Below are 18163 nucleotides of genomic sequence, written 5' to 3'. Positions count from 1 at the left end.
CTTGGGATTGGCTCTGGTCCCTCTGATCAAAGAGGGAAGTCATGGTCTGTAACTTGCTCTGGTATAAATGCAGCACACACTTGGCAGGTCTCCCCGTCCTCCCAAGTTTGAAGTACTGAGAGAACAGTACGAGCTGTTCACACCTGAAAACATCAGTTTGGAATGCCATGAGAACCAGGAGATAGCCACTGCCTCACCTCAGCAGGGATGCCAGATTTTAGGTACAGGCAGCTTCAGTAAAGAACATCACTACTAAAGGATTCCCAACCTTCTGTGCACTGATGCACATTTGACACACAGAAGGACAAATGACTACATACATACACTAAGCTGGATGAAGGTTAGTTTTGTAAAGAACAGTTTCAAAATTCAGTCTTACTTTGCTGTAGAAACAAAGTCATTCAGTTCCCCACCACCTTCCTCCAAAGCTTCCAATGTTCTTGCTTCTCCTGTCGACTGCAGGCCAATGACAACACACTGAAGGACAAATGAATACCAGACACTGTCACTATGACTGAGCTGTAGGTTTATTTTACCTCAATTTCTGCTCATTAGATAGCATGAAGTACAAAAGCACGCTCCTACTGTGCCTGAAAATATTTGTAGTATATATGAAAAAAATTAGTCTAATAGCTTTACATTTAAATAAATGTTTAAAAATCAGTCTTGAACAACTTACTTTGCCATTCTTGATTTCTTCCCGAGCCAGCTGCACCACCCTCTTCACCTTTGAGGCTATGCAAAGGTACTTGAAAAACCTCTGGTGAGCTGACCAGAACTGACCCCACATGGACTTCTTCATGCGCTGCTCTGCATCGATGAGATCGGCCGCTTGCTGAAACCTCTCTCGAGCACTGACCCACTAAACAAGAAAAGGAGCATTCAAATTTCAACCAACTTCAACCTCTCGGAACTTAACAGAGAAAGCAAATTTCAAAAGGGATTCTTACCAGTTTCACAGATTTATTGTACATTTTGACATATTCCTGTGAGAGCAGAACTTCATCGATTTTGAAAGTTACACCTGAAAAACTCAACTGTCTGGCTATGTACATTCCTCTCAGCTTCATATCCATAGCAACTATTTCCATGGCACCAACGCCTCTAAAATAAAGGAACAATTTAAATCCATATTAGAATTTTCAAGAGCAAGGATCTGTTAAAAAAATGCCTCAAAATACAACCCCGAGTACTTTAGAAAAAAAACCAGCTTATAAATACGAAAGAATATGTTTTCAAAATAATTTGAAATTTAGCCTTTACATAAAATTGTATCCCTGCCTTGTAAACATTAAGTGTATCCCAAGAGGTAAAACTCAAGTTACTTTTTTCCCAAATGACCTAGGATGGATTAGGAGACAGTAACTTATAAATTTGAACTGGATAACAAAGTTGGTCCAAATATGAGCAAATTCTTGCATTCTAATTTTATAAACTGCTGATGATTTGAAATAATACAAACCATTTAAAGTTATTTATATTTATGCTGATATGAAAATTATTTAATTAGTAAGTAACTTCAATTCTCTTCAACAGCAACACACCTTGAGAGCACAGAAGTCACCTGCAAAACAACTGCCTGCTACTCACAGGCTTGGGGCTGTAACTTCATTATTGCTTATTTGATATGCACCCAGTAATGAAGAGAGGCTACACTTGCAGAGTCCAGAAAAACCACACATCACGTGTGGTTTTTTTACACACATCATGTGTGTAAACAAGATGCATTCTAAACCCTATTGTGGCATTGTGAAGTGTACAAAATTCTTTTTGAGTAGGCAAAGCAAGATGCTCACCCACCACAGAATGTGGCAGCGGCCTTTTCTACTGACCTCTCACATTTAGTATTATTAGTATGTTCTGAAACACCAAGTACCTTGCTACAGCACAAAGAATTTCCCTGAACTGGGTTCTTATGCCAATAAGCAAAAGATTTCCTCCTGTTAAATTGCCTAAGATGAATGCATAAACATTAGAGGCCTTCTACAAATAATGAGCCATTAACTACACTGAGCATACTCACTACAATACAGGGTGTTTTCATGGGGAGCAGCAAAGTATTTTGCTTTCCTAACACCCACATTTTTGAGAGGCCTCTTTTCCCAAAAAGCTTTTAAAGCTCTCAAAATTTTCTGTGAACAAAGGAAACATCTTATTTTTCACCACTTATGATAAATTACACTTTTGCTAGATTTAGAAGCCAGAGTTCTTAGTGTGACAGGACAGGCTTGCAAAGGACTAGAGAGCAAAGAAAAGGAACTGGGGAGTACAGTCAGCCACAACCCTGTGCATTCTGCTGTAGGTCTTTGAAATTTTACCTTCTTTCAACAGCCTGAATAAAATCACTGAATTCCCTAAATGGAGTTCCTTCACCCCATATTCCAAGACGGTTCATATATGCCATGTTTCTTGGCTCAGATGCACCTAAAAAGAGAAACATAAATCTGTACCAGTGCCAGCAAAACCATCCAGAAACATTTGATACAAACCCAGCAGTACATACCTGTGGCACTGGCATAAACAACCCTGGCTTTTGGAAGTTTATTTTGAAGTTCCAATACAGCCAGACCTGTTTTTGTTGGTTTTGATGAACCAACAGGACACAGATTCTTTGCTTTATGACATTCATCAAATACGATCTGAACCGTAATTAAGGAAAAGCTTTGTCCCATTAATGTACAGAATGAGGAGCTAGAACAGAAGGCAAGAAAATCTACTACTTACAATAGGGGACAGGTGGAAATTGTAAACTCAAGACATTAGTAATTTTAACTAAAAACCTTGGAAAAATATTTAGACAGCAAATTGCCACACTTGAGTTCTTGAAAATGCTGGTGATACTCCAAATATATATTTAAATATGTCTATTAAAAATATCAGTGTAAACTTAGCATTCTTAAGGATAATAGTTTAATTTTATAGGTTTTATATAGAAAAAAACAGAAACTTCACTCTTGTACCAGAGTTGTGTGGCAACATGTTGATGGCAATGTTTGGCACAAAGTCTGTAAAACTGCAAGTGTAATGTCAGAGCATGCACACAACTGACTGCCATTACAAATAAAGAATGCCTAAAAATCTTTAAAGATACAAGTTTAAATTGGAATTTCATTATAATCAAATGAATTCCAGAAAAAGGATACAACTCCATCAAAGTCTTCACCACACCAGTGAAGAAGCTGCTTTAATCTGGTTTTGTATTTACCACCAGACTGACTTTCCCCAATAAGAGAAGAATAGGTAGCAAAGATGACACCTTTCTTCACACTTCCATTATGTTTGGATGAAATTTTCCCATACTTGAACTGCAATAAATAGAAATTACAGAAATTAATCAAGACAGACTCCTCCTCAATCCCACCTACCAGATGATGAAGGGATGCTGTGAACACTTGGAGCCACCCATAACCCCACAGGATGATCAGGGCACAGCTGATGGCAATGTGCTAAGGGGTTATACAGGGCCTTACTTAAACATAGACCTAAGTAAGACTAAATCTGAGGTTTCAAAAGCTTAGCAGCCACATTCTTTGGCTACATGGTTCCCTTAGTTTAAATACAATTGAGATTTTAGTTTCAATGTATCTCTTTAAGAGCCAATACCTCAAGTGTATTTACAGCTGCTATCATAAATGAAGATTTCTAAAGCCTTGTTTTGGAAATTAAGAATTCACAAAGCAAAAATACCAACTTAAACCAAACTTTTAAGTTCAGTGAATTCAACCAGTAATCACACTTTACAGTTTAAGCAGCTAATCCAGAGCAGAGGCAGTGTCTCCAAAAATAACTGCACACACCACTGCTGCTTTAATAAATCACTGAGCAAGTCCATTATTCAAGTATTACACATAAAATGCATTACATATAAAATGTGCACTGAGAAAAGAAAAAATTCAAATGCTACAAAGCCTTAAAGATTTAAAGAATATTTCAACTTCTAGAAAATACTTTACTAGTAGTGTCAGTAGTGGCTTGAAGTGTAATTTTTTTTTAAAAAGCACACATGCCGAGACTTAATCCTACAAGGGGCCTATTTACATGATTAACTTAAAGCTCTGTGTGGTTCTTTGTAAGATTTAGGCCTGTCAAGCAAGACCTAGACAGCAAATTTATTGAAATTAGTACATTCTTGCTCTTAAAACAGTCAACATGCATGACTTGTCACACAAGCGTACCTAAAGGTTTGCCTCAACTGTACATAGTAAAAAGTTTCCACACCTTGTTTAATGAATGCACCAATATGTTTTTTGCTCCAATATCTCTCAAATCTCTTTCAGCATCGTATTTCAGATCATTTGACACGCTAAACCTGAAGATACAAAACAAAGCACAGCAGTTACAGCAGGTCAAAAGGCAGTTAGTTACTAGAACATTTGTCAGAAGACAGAGGACCCTGAATTTGTCATAGAGTCACTGGAGTGTCTGCTCTAACAAATCCTGACACACTTACCAGACTGCTCTTTTTCTGCCTAACAAGTAATTTTCATAGATTATTCCAGCTATGGTCCTTCCTTTTCCTACACCAGCACCATCACCTATCAAGAATCCAGCTCTGTCTCCATTGGGCAGGAATGTTTCATGTTGCTGTAGGAGAAAGAACAAAAAACTTGTACTCATTCTCCAGAACACATCACAGGGGATTGTCAGAAAAGAGCAAACATAAGAAACATCCTATTGGAGGAGACCAGTGGTCCAAGCAAACTCCTGGAAGCAGGAAGAGGGAATTTTATTTAGGGAGAGCACAGCACCCTAACTGCATTGCGTGATCCATTCTCCCCTTTCTTCCCTCAGCACCCAGAACTGCTCTAAACATCTATCCAATACTTTGTGCCTTTTCCTAATCCACTGATAGGCACCTGTACAGCCTTTTGCAGCAGCAAGACCCAGACATCCACAGCCTGTGGAATGCAGTATTCTGAATCTACCTATTTAAAATTCATCTCCTGTCAGTGTCACCAAGCTCTGCTTTGCTTTTGCGTGATATCACTCACTTCTTAATTATCTTAACCCTGATTTCTTTCCCATTGCTTTCTCTCCCCTCCAGCCCCAGGTGTCCCAGCTGTGTCAGTCTCTTTTCATGAGGTAACTTTTCCCTCCTGTGACCATTTTAGTTGTCCTGTAGCTCCACTGCCTCCTTCCGCAGCACACAGAGGCCTGCACACACATCTGGGGTGGGAACACTGAAGTTTAACCCAGCAGCAAAAATAACACCCAGTGCTGTTCTGTATTCCCCTCCCAAGGATGTCAAAGAGGGCTGGCTTTCTCAGCCTGCTGCTACTGCAGCCATTAAATTACTTCAGAGAAATAAAAATGACTAACATCTTCTAAGACAGTTAAAAGATCACCATCATGGAAGTGGTTTAGAGGAAATTTTCCTAGGTGTATTACCTCACATTTATCTGAGCTGAAGCTCACCTGCCATCTTCTAATGCAACTCAAACCTTTAAGCTCTTATTATTTTATCTCCTTGTAAAACTGACATAGCTGCACTTGTCAGATTTTAGTTTTTCTTCTTAAATTCTCTGTTAGCTTTTAAGCTGTGCTGATGTCTGGCATACCTGGGCTGCATAAGTGATTGCTTCGAGCTGCAAAGCTGACAACCAGCCACTGTCAATTGTTTCCTCTGATATTGATGTCTGGTACCACACATCAGGAGGAGTCACGCTGGATAACGAGCTGGTTTCCACTACTGGGTCAGGATGACGTAGACCAATTTTTACTGGTGGAGAAAGAAGGGGAAATAAGGCAGAAGATGAAGACAAAATACAGAGTTCTGCTGCTCCAGAACAAGTTATTATATTTGCCCAAACAACTTACAATTGTGATTGCAAAGGCTGAACTCAACAATGAGTATGTTTCATTGCAACAATCTGTCAAGTGTTAAACTGCATTGCATATGAAGGAAGACATTAATCTGAATTTATAACTGCAATCTTAACTTTCTCTTCTCACCACCTTCCTACAATTTTTATGAGATTAGATAAAATTCACTTTACAGAAAATTAAAGTATTTGTGTACTTGACTTGTTTGAGAAAAACCAGTCTGAAACTTGTCTTCCCAAAAAGGTCAAAAGCAGCCTCAGGATGCCAGAATCACAAAAGCAATATTCTTCTCACTATTTATATAGTGTCATTTTTAAGCAGAATGAGAGGAGAAAAGATTTAGAACAGACATGATTTAATTGCTGACAGATCTCATCAGTAACAATAAAAATTAACCATTTAGCTACAAACTCCCTGCAAAATTTTGCCTTGCTTTTACAGCAGATCACTGTATTTAGCAAACAAGGTAACAGCTTGTTGTCAATGGGTACAACAAAGAACAGAGAAAAGAGAGGAGATGGCAATTAACAGCAGTAAAAGATTCACTCAAAAACAACCAAGAGTCAGCTCTAAGTAGTCAGCCAGGAACAATGCAGGAAGAATGTACTTAGGGTGATTTCACACCAAAAGACTCAAACTAGATTCCTAAGTGTAGCAGTGAGCACTGAATTCCTTTACAAAATTTCCTCTGCGGAGGCCACAAGGCATCTTTAACAGAGGTAAAAAAGTGCCCGATTTTGGTTCATCAGTAATATCTGTGAAACAAATACTGCTCAATGATACTGAAGAATTCCTCTTTTAAAAATCCACTTATCTTCCAAATCTAAGTGTTAGAGAAGATAGATTTCCTAGGAAAACCCACAACGTATTCAGGTCCCGTTAACTCCAGACAGTATCTATATTCTGTGTTAGTAACTACACAAGAGTAAATAAATTAACTCAAAACATTCAGCCTTTGGATGTAACAGAAGATCAGGTCATACATTTTATTGGCATGTATTCAGCATAGGTCTCTGCATGGCCCATTTCTTCTTCATCTTCTTCCTCGGGTTCCTCCTCTTCTTTTACTGCTGGCACTTTCTAGAAATGAGAAATACTTGTGTTAGTCAAACAGTACATTGTTAATATTCCATCTCCTGGAAATTAACATGAGAAAGGAAATGAGGACAAACTTGCACTTCAGTGTTTTAACACATGTAGGAAACAAACCAGTGAATTGCTGGGAAACTACACACAAATGTAGATTGCTTACACTCTGAACAACCCTCTAAAGACACTAAGTCAGGGAACTTCCTCTTCTTTGCAAGGAGATAAAGCACTCCAAACTCACATAAGCAGAATCAAAAAGAAATGCTTCTTACTGCATATTGAAACCAGACTATGACTTAAAGAAAATTGCCTTGAAAACACGACAGCCCTAATGTTCAAGTACCCCCCTGGAGTTTCCTGCAGTTCCGTATTCACGACACCATTTCACAACTTTATCATTGTCAGTTCTGTCCAGTATTCTCTGAAACCTGACAGTTACCCATTTACTGGGACCCTGACCAATGTAAATATGTAAGTATTTGTAAAGCACTCAACAGATGAAAAATCAAACATCTTCCACAGCTACTAATGTTTAATACAAAAGAAGTGATCTGAAAACCCCCTTCTGTATGGCAGTCACTGAGGAGCACAGTTATTCCCAAACATCTGCCTGAGTCTAGCTATCAGTGAAGATGCCAAAACTCAAATGTTTACAGCATCAGAGTGTAATTTTATTACCTTTAGAAAATTGAATGATATTCAATTTACATCTTCAATTTAACTGCCCAGAAGCACAGCCATGCTAGGGGGAAGTCTTTCAGTTTCCTCACTGCTAGTGATTTTAAAAGAAAATGTTTTAACCCAGAGGAAATGCTATGCTTATCACCTTTAATCAGAGCCACACCCTTCTTGGCCCACACCAGCTTCTGCTAAGGACAGTAATTTCTTGAAATTGTCATTTACTATCTAAGCTCAGCACAGCTGTTAACTTCACTCATCTAACCAAGTTTCATCTTGTGGAGCAACTGACCTTTTGAACAAACAGATGCACTTGACAGTTCCACCACACACAAGACAAGTATGAGTAACTCTGGAACTGGTCACAACTGTTTATGGCCAGCAACACATTGGTTTGGCAAATGAATCGCTTGTGCCACTTACCACAGTTGGTGAAAAACTTCTCATTTTAATGTCATTTATCCATATTCTTGCTACCTCTTTTGTGGAAGCCTCCTTCTTCACTGCACCATTGCTTAGGTCAGCTGCAAAAGAAAAGCTGTGGTTTACAGAATTCCCTCCAAACATCAACTCAGATTAACATGCTGCCCTATTAACAAGCAGGAACAGAAGTTTAAAGTATCCAGGAGCACAATGATGCTTCAAGAACAAATTTGTAACAGGATCCTTTAAGAAGACCATTTATTAACCTTCCTGTCTTCAGTCACATTTGCAAGAAACTAGGAATAAGGCCCAGTACACAACTAAAATAATTTGCATAAGGATGGATGCAAAATATTGAAAGCAGCTGTCAAGCTTCCATCATATCAATGCATGTAATAAACTTAGCATAATTGTCCCTAAAAACAATTAGGGCACTTGCACAAATAAATGTTTTCCTCAAAGGCATTGTATAATTTAATTTCTTAATATTTTCCCATCTAGAACTCCTGCTGCCTAAATTATATGAAAAGACCATTTTCCTTTCAGGAGCTTCTCTTTTCTACAACTATTTGTCATTTTTTAAAAATAAACACGAAGAAAGATCCAGAGACAAAGGAACACAAAGAAGATTAGGAATGCAGTTCTAGAAGTTGCAGGTCTCCTTTTCACTTTACACAGAAGCTACAGATTGCACTGTTTTCTGCAGCTGTGCCACTCTAACAGTTACTGTGTGTTGGTGTCACCTATTCAGTGCTTCTCTGAGTTTTCACTTGATTTAATAGGACTGACTTATCCCCTTCTGCTTTCTCCCCTCCCCCTCATTTCCTTTACTCCCTACCCCAACTTCAGTTCATGTCCCAACTTGGGTTTTGGCAACCACTCCCTAAGAGAAAGCAATGACACAGGAGGGACATTCTGCTTTTTGTTTCAGTTCTAACAGACAGCTCCTGCACTGCACTCTCTCTGCATACAGAAAAATAGGTTATGCCAACCACACCTATAAAATCAGCAAAGCTTGTTTCAGAGACAATGAAAATAACAGAAATCCAGAAAATGCCTGTATATCTTAAAAAAAAAAAAAAGCTGCACTGAAGATATTTTCAAACTGAACTAGTCTCTTAACCTCATGCTAAAATCAGAACAACTTGAGGGAGTTAATTTCACACACTTTTTCCTTATACAAGTTGACCACATATTAGAAATAACATACAAGGAAATATCAAGGAAGGAATCACAAAATGAAAATCTGAAGCGTGATAACTAAGAACTTGTGAAATTTTAACTTACTGCAGCATTTCAGCAGTAACATGAAAATAAAGAGCAAGTTTTTAAGATTTAATTTCTTAAACAATAGATCTGATGCCTCCAATGAAACAAAGGGACGGATTTTCCTTTTGTAGGAGACAATTCACACAAACACCTTATGTGCTACAAATCTAGTTTGGAAGATGCTGAATAGAAAATTGTACTAGTTTGTTGTAGTTCCAAGTATACACTAGAACAGGAGCTGGTGGAGACTCCAGTAACATAGCTAATAGACTTCAGTAATGTTCACAAAATAATTTTACCAGTTTTCCAGCTGCAATCTGTCATTTTCCTAATTCCATGCCATAAATCAAGAGTTTAATTTTTAAACTGTTATTTCATACTACTGCACCCTGAATTCTAACACTACTACAGTTAGAATGAAATTTTTCAGGTTTCCTGAACCACTTCATTTTACCAGGATATTACACTAATCAATGAAAATCCACACTGTGCAAAGATATTTGTTATTTCACTATTTAAACAAATACTGTAATTACAAAGAAAGAAAACTCACTCGCTGCTGTTGCTACTGGTTGGGCAATATTAGGAGGTGGCTTCAGTTTCATGAGTTCATTAAGACTATTGTTCTTGAGCAGATCTTTCAGCTGAATCTGGTCCTTGGAAGGTGCAGTGGTCAAGGCATTGCGAACTGCTGGTGCTGCCACCGAGGGCCGAGTGGTTGTGCTGGTCTGGATGATCTTTGCTACAGTGATCGTCTGCCTCGAGGTCGTGACAGGTGTCGTTTTTGTCACCACTATTGTCGTCCCCAGAGTTGGAAGCTGATTTATTTGATTCAGCACAAAGGTTGTGGTGGATGGTGGTTGCTGGCAACAAAGCAGCAGGGAAATTTTCAGAAAACAGTCAAAAAAAGAACAAACTTTATTAGACTTCAGTTAGCACACAGGATACACCAGTTTTTGGAAGACACTTGAAGTAAGAAATGTGTTTAAATAACATGCTGAAGGTGCCAGAGTAATTATCTTGTGCTGCAACAGTTTGAGCAAAAAGTATCGCTCAATAGACTGCACATATTTCAGAAGGGGTTTTTTTAGATTTTACTTTAAGGTAAGGAAAAGAAAAAAAATTAAAAATTCATCACCTAGGTACAAGATATGTCCACTACAGTTTCCCACATATCTGATAAAGCCAGTCCAACCCACTGCTGGCCAAAGCTCAGCCAGTCAGTGTCACTGGCAGTGCCAGTGAGAAGGTATTTGTTTAACAACAGCCAAAAACTGTTACACCATCAGCAGCTGGGATGGAGGAGTGAGAATATGTGAGAAATCCCTGCAGACACCAAGGTCAGTGAAGGAAAGGGAGGAGTTGCCCCAGGTGCTGGAGCAGGGACTCCCTTGCAGCCCTTGGAGGACCATGGATGCCAGGAGTGAAGTTGAGCCCAGGACAAAGGAAGGAGTGGGGAGAAGGTATTTTTAGATTTGTTCTTATTTCTCATTTTCCTCCTCCATTGTTAACTGGCAATGAATCAATTTCCTCGAGTTGAGTCTAGTTTGTCCATGACAAATTGCTGATCTCTCCCTGTCCTCATCTCAACCCATGAGCCTTTCACCATGGCTTTTTAGCCTTTGTGCAACTGAGGTGAGGAGTGATAGAGCAGCTTTGTGGGCACCTGGTGCCCAGCCCAAGTTAAGCCCCCTCCCTATCCAAATCCTGGAGCAGCAGTTCAGTTCTTACCCGAACATTTAATAAGGCTGGAGTGGAGACAGTCTCTGGTTCTTGTTTCACAGCAGCTGCAGCCTCAGTCTCCAGGCCCAGCTCTAATGCACTGAGTGGTACTGACTGCAGAGGGAAGAAAGCAAACAAGTCAGCAGGAATAAAACCTTAAGGCTTTTGTTCCCAGTCTGTGCCTGAAGTGGCTACACTCTGGCAGAGTGAAGGCCATCAGGGAGCTTAAACATGGTATTTCATTACAGTTTTTGTGCATTTTATTGCAGAGCAGCTAGACCCCAATGACATGAGAGCTCTCCATGGATACCTGACATTATGTCCCCATGTCATGTCCAGAATTAAGCATATTTCTGTCTGTACAGATCTCAAGTGTTTAACATTGATTTTTTTTTTGTATGGAAGTTTAAAATTAATTCACAAGCCATTTTCCAATCTCAGTACTATGAAGCAAGAAACTTAAGAAAACTCCACATGCTTCAACCACTTGCCATGCACACTATTCCCTTTAACCCCTCCATCCCATCAAACCCAAGCTCTAACAAATCCCTATGTTCTTGTTTTAACCTGCTGAACAGCTGGAGTTGGTGCTGGATTTGCAAGAACCACGTCTGGAGAGTCAATATCAAAGAGATCATTTGGACTGATTCCACTCTCACTCAAAGCAGCAAGCAACAGATCTTGTCCTGGCTCCACCATCTCTAAACAAAACAAAACAAAAAAAAAAAGAGAAGAAACTGTAAATACAAGTATATTTAATTCCGATTTATTTTTTGCTCACACACAACTTCATTTCCTGGATTTAAGGGCATTCACAGTGCAGTCTCTTGTACACACAGTTTCACTTTCTAGATGTGCTCTGGTTCTTTTGTTTATTTGTAGGCTTTTCAACATATCCACCACATTTAAAAGCAGAGAGAATTAAAGACTTTACTACACAAAATGCTATCATACCCATAAACTTAAGACACCTTTTCTAGTCTTTGAGACACTACGCTTTCAAGCATTACAAGAAATACCAAGAGCAGAAAAGGTGAGACCGTGTTATGCTAATGATCCATCTTCGTTGGTGAAGCAACTGCACGAGGGAAGCACAATTAAAACTCATTTACTTTATCTTGTAACAAGTTAGTGATAAAGAGCTTATAAGGAAAGCTTGAATTTCTTGCTTGCCCTTACATTAGGTCACATTCATTCACTGGAGAAATTTTGTTTTGCATAGTGGAGAGAACATATGTGCCACTATTACAATATGTAACTGCTTATTAAATAGGACACTAACATCAGGTCACGGACTCCTTTATGTGTAGGACAAGCAAAACTAATTTCAAAAAGCTATTCTAGACAGCATAAAAACTTACTAAAAAGCCAAATACTCCATATTTAAAGATGAAGAGAGAAGATAACACATTTCACTTGCTTAAGAAGGAAACCCATCTGCCTTAGTATTAAGAAAAAAATTAAATTATTTCACAGAACTTGAGCTGTTGCCTATACAGTCTAAAATACAACTCAAGCAGGTCTTAATTTCTCTCACCCTCCACACCCCTTAACACCCACTGGGAATTAAAACCTCAAAAGCCAATGCAGCCAAACACCTACTCTAAAGCAGGTAAGAGGACAAAATTATTTGTTGGCATTTTAGATGTTCATTCACAAGACTCCAAAACAGCATTCCCTTGCTTATCCCTTCTACATGCACAGCTAAGCCACATCCAGCTGGCTGGTCACACATATTCCTCAGCACATTTAGCAGAACAGGTAATTCTTGTAATAAGCTAAGCCTCAGGCACTTAGTTCTTACTCTTCCCAGTTTTAGTCTGTGCAATAGCAGGGAGAAACCTTTTGGTTGTGGATCCATACCGAGATGGCGGCACCACAAGTGCCAGGTACTGGCACAAGGGGAAGAGACATTTTAATGCATCAAAGACTTAAAGATTCTCCAAACAATATCAAAGCAACAAACAACTGGTGGGACTGCTGCTGACTACACCCAGCCCCATCAAAAACCACTTGCTTGTCAGAACCAGACTCCTCTTTCTTAAAGGTATCTGAGGTGACCAAATAAATTGGCAGAATGGTCTTGTTTGTTGCTATGAGGTACAGAAAATATCAAGAAGTATTAAGACATCTAGCAGATTTAATTGAAATGGCAGCCCCATTCAAAGGATGTCACCACCCACTAGCCTGTCTCCCAGAATCCTGAACGGGTCAACAAAAGTGGTAAGACCTGGCTTTTAGTTTCACCTTTAAATCCAGAAATTGTGTTTCCTCTCTCAAAAAAGGAGACTATATATACACATTAATCAGGTAGGATAAATCCTAAATTTTCAGACTAAAATCTTAACAGGGACCATCAATCACATCCAAGTTTAGAAGCTTGCAGCATTGTTTACTAACCAGAAACAGGTGAGGGGAGGAAGGTTTAAGTCTGCAGATTATATTTTTGCTTATCAGTACTTTGGTGTTCAGAACTTGAGAGCAGCTACTGAAGATGAATTTCTCTACAGAAGGGGAATTAACACAGGTCACCCCATCAAAACAGCTCCAAAACACTTTAAAATCATAACTTCACAATATCCATTTGGGAAAGAGGCATGAGCACCCTTGCACACAGGGCAACACCTCTGCTCAAAGGACAAACTAAAATGTTCAAAAGTACAACTGAAAAACCATCAGTTAAGTAATTCTTTAGTCTGTATGGAGTTGTGATCACCCCACTGCTTAATGAAGATATGACTAAAACTTGGTTGAGAGCTACGGGACTGGACTAAATAGAGGCACAAAAAGGCAGAAGCTTGGGGATTTTCACTTAACAGAACTAAGAGAAAATGAAAAGACTGAAGAACTCTTAGTCTGCTCTCACACTATAGGAATGAAAGGCCTTTCTATGAAGTTAAGACTCAAAGTAAAACCAAAGCTAGAAGAAAAACCCACTCCAACACCACAAAAACACATCTTCCCCAGCCACCCTACAAAGGTGTCACAACCCATTCCATCTGTTTCAAGTCCAGTTTAACATTTACACGATGCCACTGACCTCTATATGTTTAACCTTTAAAAACATGATGTTTTTTAAATAAGTAAGTTTCAGAGTTCAGAAAAAAAACTATTCATAGCAGTTGCTTATTTCAAAGTTTCAGTAAATGACTGGTGATAGAAACTAGCAAAGCAATTCCTACAATTTCAGAGTAAATATCTCCAGTTTAGAAACAACTCTTTCTAGTGAGGCTGTTTTCATGTAAGAAATCCCCCAGCTGCACCTCTCTCCTGATATCCCAAATTTTAAGTCTTAAAAATTCATGGTTGCTCACGACCCAGCAAAAAGCTCAGTAAAACAACAGCAATTGTTTGTCTGTCAGTTTGGACAATGAAAGTTTGACTAGTTTCACTTATTTTGTTTCTGTACAGTAGGAACAAAGCTGCATTGTTTGGAACAAAAGGAATTCTGAACTTCTAGAATTTTTACATTAGACACCACTGAATACTTCGCACCAATTTTAGGCTTTGTGCAACTTCCAAGCACCAATGCTGCCCACCCTCCTCATTTTAATTTAGCAAGGAAATTATATGAAGAAGGGAAAAAACACAGGATAAGCTGCATTGTGATAACTTACTTTATTTTCTATAGCACATGCTGGTTAAGCTTAAAACATTATCAGGCTGAACCAGCTCCATAATCTTGCAAGGTAGGAGGTTCCACAGCTAACACAAGTCAAAGTGACTTTATCAAGCTCTGCAGCTCAGCCTTGGCAATACTATATAAGGACCTGTTTGCCACATCTTCAAAATCTCCAAAAGAAAATACTTATTAAAAAGTTGTGAATATTACAAGCTGTTCTCTGAGCATTTCATCACTCAAAGAACTGTTTTGAGCATGTAGAATCTTGCAGATAACATTGTCTATGTTTAGTGAGGTAGTCCAATGTCACTGAGCAAGAATCAGCCTATTAAATAAAACTAAAAAATGTATTTATGAAATTTCAATGGTAGTAATCTTAATTACTTTCTTTGTATTAAGAAACACCAAACTGCTGCTGTTTCAAGAAGGGCTACCAAAACACACCAAGCATTTCTGTAAGGTGCTCTCCTGATGAAGAACATAGCTAAAACTTTGATAAAGAGGCAGTTATGTGATCACTGCACATTATGTAAATAATTCCCGATTTAAAGATACAAAACCAGAATGCCATGTTTAATATCATGTCATGTATCCATGCCAACCTGGCTCTCTCTCCTTCCATTTTAGCTTTGGTACAAAGAAACAAAACAAAAAAAAAAAAGAAACAAAAATTCTAAAACACATGTCAAGCAACCTGCTCTGTTTCCCCTGAGAAACATAATGGTAGAATCCCAAACAATGAAAAGCCTTTTGATTTTCAGGTCTGGGAGTTACACATTATAACACCAAATGCCTGAAACGCTTATTTAAAAACCATAATCAATTACAGTATCATAAGTTGGTCCAAACCAAACATCACAATCAAGCAGGCACTGCTATTCCCAAGCCCTTCAGACACCTGGGCTCTGTGGTGCACCCAGCTGCAGGCCTGGGTGTCAATGCCTGGCTGGGACACAAACAGCACTCAGCAACTTCTCTTCTTTTACTGGAAAGGTTTCCCACTGCCTTTTGGGGAATACCTCTCACCTGAACTGTACTGGAAACCATTTATAATATCACACAAATACTGGAGTTGTAGAGACAAGACAGCTTTGCCCTGCAAATTCTCTGCCTGTCTAAACCATGAGTTATTATTGACCTGAAAACTTCACATCTCCCTTTGCAGCCTCCCAGAGCAGAGGTGTAAGGGCTGCCGAGCCCCATCCCACCCAACAGGATTCTCTGGATAGCCACGTGGTTTCTGCTCATTTCACAGCTTTTGTCTCCAGAAGGCAACCTGGGTAACAGAAAAAAAAAAAAAAAAACCTCAACCAACCCAACCCCTTCTGGTCCTCTCCAAGTCACTATCCAATCAAAGAGCAAAACCCTAATTAATGAACTCACTCATCCTTCCATGCCTTAACCTCAAGACTAGCAGTTAATTTTGCATTCACACATACAAAGGTGTTCTCACAAAAACCATGAGTTAACTCCAATCCTGGAAAAATCATTCCCACTATTCCAAGGCTGGTTACCACTCAAACCTCAAAGCTTTCAAGGACACAAGGGACACTTCAGGGCACTGTGGGCTTCAACTCTGCCTCAATGCTTTTTAATGACTGTTCTACAGAATTTACAACTGCCATGTTACACAGTCTGCAAATGTGAAATTCAGAAGTTCTGAAAATATTAAAAGACTTAACAATGCGATGATTTGGCATAAAATCAGCTCTCATACTAAAAAGCTAGATCTAGTAATTTGGCCAGCAGTGAAAGTTTTTAAGAAGTAAAAACTCAAAGAAATAAGAACAAGTGAGCACCAGGATCCTTAGTTTTAGCCTGGGAGGCAGCTCCAGGGGTGTCTCAAAGCACCATTACCCACATCCATGACCTGCTTCATTGGCTTTTAGAGTAGTTCTCAGCCAGTTTTGAAACCGAAGAAGTAGTCTGGACAAAAAGACAAACTGCCCACATTTTATTTCTAAATATTAAGATTGCATACAAATGTAACACCTCATGGCAGTGAGGGAGATACAGAATACCAATTCAAATGTCACGCTGTTACACAATTTCAATTCTTGCTTTACAACATCAACTACAGATTTTCATTTTGGGGGAGGGCAGCTTACAAAACATTAATGTATGTTTTAAAATAATTTTAATCCAGACACAACCTTGGTAGTCTAAAGCCGAATAGTCTACCACAGAGTTAATTCCTACCTTCACACTGTGCCGTTTGATCACACTAAATTTTTTTTTACTCACTCTGGAATTACCTAACAGATCAATTCAAGGGTTTTATTTTTAAGCATTTACAAAATCTGCCTCATCTTTAACAGGTATCAAACACGTAGAACCAGCCTACGTGTTTGAGTACCCGAAAGAAAGTACAAGAATTCTAATTTATACTCTCAAATGCAGTGCGGAACCTGGTCAGCTAAAAATAATAAAGAAACAACCCCAAAGAAAACCCAGAAGAAAAACCCAAAAGGCCTCTTCCCCATCAGACTGTAGGGGCATTTCTACGTTAAACTATTACTCACCCTAGCAACCTCTGTTTGAGGTGCGCTCGTTAAGAGTCCCTGGACTTTGAGGCCATGTCTGTCGCCGCGGTTCAACTCCCCGGGAGCAGCGAGGCCCCAGAAGGCTCGGCAGGGCGGGGAAGCCCCCGGGGGAGGCGACGGGAGAGACGGGGGTCGGCGGCTCCTGCCCCGCCACCTTCCCACCAGCACGTGTTCCCGACATAAACTTCCGGGTTGGGCCAGAATCGGCTGCGTAATCCTGTCCCATGCGCGACTTTTTGTTTCCAGACCTTCACCTCTTTAAAGATCCCTCCAACAGCACCGCGAGCCCGGGGAAGGGCGGGAGGGCTCCGTCTCACGGCGGCTTTCGGAGCCGCTCCGGCACCATAAATCAAACACCCCCATCCCCCCCCGCCTCGTTTCTCCATTTCAAACCTCAACAATCACCAGCCGCGGAAAGAGCGCACAAAGGCGCGGGCCGGGCCGGGGGCTCTGCCCGCGCAGGGATGCGGCGGGGGGAAGCGGCTAAACCCACCGCCGAGCCCGCCCCCGCTAGAGAAGCGTTCCCCCCCAGAACCGGGGGGCGCCGCCGCCCGCCCCCGCACGCCCCCGGGCACGAAGTTCGCGGGACAACCGGGGCTCCGCCGGGGCGGCGGCGGCGCCTACCCCGCCCGCCGCGCCGCCCCCGGCCCACCGGGACCCCTGCGGGGGCGGCCGCGCAGCCTTGCGGGGCTGAGGGACCGAGGGAGACGCGGAGCCGCTCCCAGCACAACGGGTCCTCCTCGGACACCCCCGCGCCGCCGCCGCGGGCCCCGGTGAGGAGCTGAGGGGAAGAAACCCCCGGGGCGGCCCCCACAACGCGGGGAGAGGCCAGAGGCGGCCGAATAGGCGCGGCGCCAGGCAAAAGAACAGCGCGGGACTTACTCTCTGTCGCACTCGGTCCACCCGCGGGCTCCTGGAAGTCTCCGCCGCCGGCCCCGCCGCCCGCCGCTTTCTAACTCACAGCCGCCATCTTTGCCCTCCCTCCCCTCACAGG

The 18163-nt window shown here is 40.7% G+C and overlaps 1 protein-coding gene across 4 annotated transcripts in view; it reads right to left on the bottom strand.

Moving 5' to 3' along the window:
* SBNO1 (strawberry notch homolog 1) overlaps nt 1-18163 on the bottom strand; it is a 31265-nt gene extending 13102 nt beyond the window's left edge. Inside the window, exons 1-16 of one of the 4 annotated variants that reach the window (XM_053959063.1) lie at nt 17149-17601; nt 15765-15902; nt 11572-11705; nt 11014-11118; nt 9836-10145; nt 8014-8114; nt 6807-6903; nt 5559-5719; nt 4451-4584; nt 4219-4309; nt 3144-3305; nt 2504-2639; nt 2319-2424; nt 951-1104; nt 680-862; nt 380-477 (exon numbers count right to left, since the gene is read on the bottom strand). In XM_053959063.1, the coding sequence (XP_053815038.1) occupies nt 380-477; nt 680-862; nt 951-1104; nt 2319-2424; nt 2504-2639; nt 3144-3305; nt 4219-4309; nt 4451-4584; nt 5559-5719; nt 6807-6903; nt 8014-8114; nt 9836-10145; nt 11014-11118; nt 11572-11703 (1970 nt within the window). In that variant the 5' untranslated portion in view covers nt 11704-11705; nt 15765-15902; nt 17149-17601. Of the gene's footprint in view, nt 1-379; nt 478-679; nt 863-950; nt 1105-2318; nt 2425-2503; nt 2640-3143; nt 3306-4218; nt 4310-4450; nt 4585-5558; nt 5720-6806; nt 6904-8013; nt 8115-9835; nt 10146-11013; nt 11119-11571; nt 11706-14621; nt 14654-15764; nt 15903-17148; nt 17602-18051 lie in introns of those variants that run through there. The other 3 variants (XM_053959060.1, XM_053959061.1, XM_053959062.1) reach the window with 3 other exon arrangements.

The sequence above is a fragment of the Vidua chalybeata genome, chromosome 18 (genome assembly GCF_026979565.1).
Source record: "Vidua chalybeata isolate OUT-0048 chromosome 18, bVidCha1 merged haplotype, whole genome shotgun sequence".
In the NCBI taxonomy this organism is placed as follows: Eukaryota; Metazoa; Chordata; class Aves; order Passeriformes; family Viduidae; genus Vidua; species Vidua chalybeata.
This window is presented reverse-complemented; position numbering and strand designations above follow the sequence as displayed.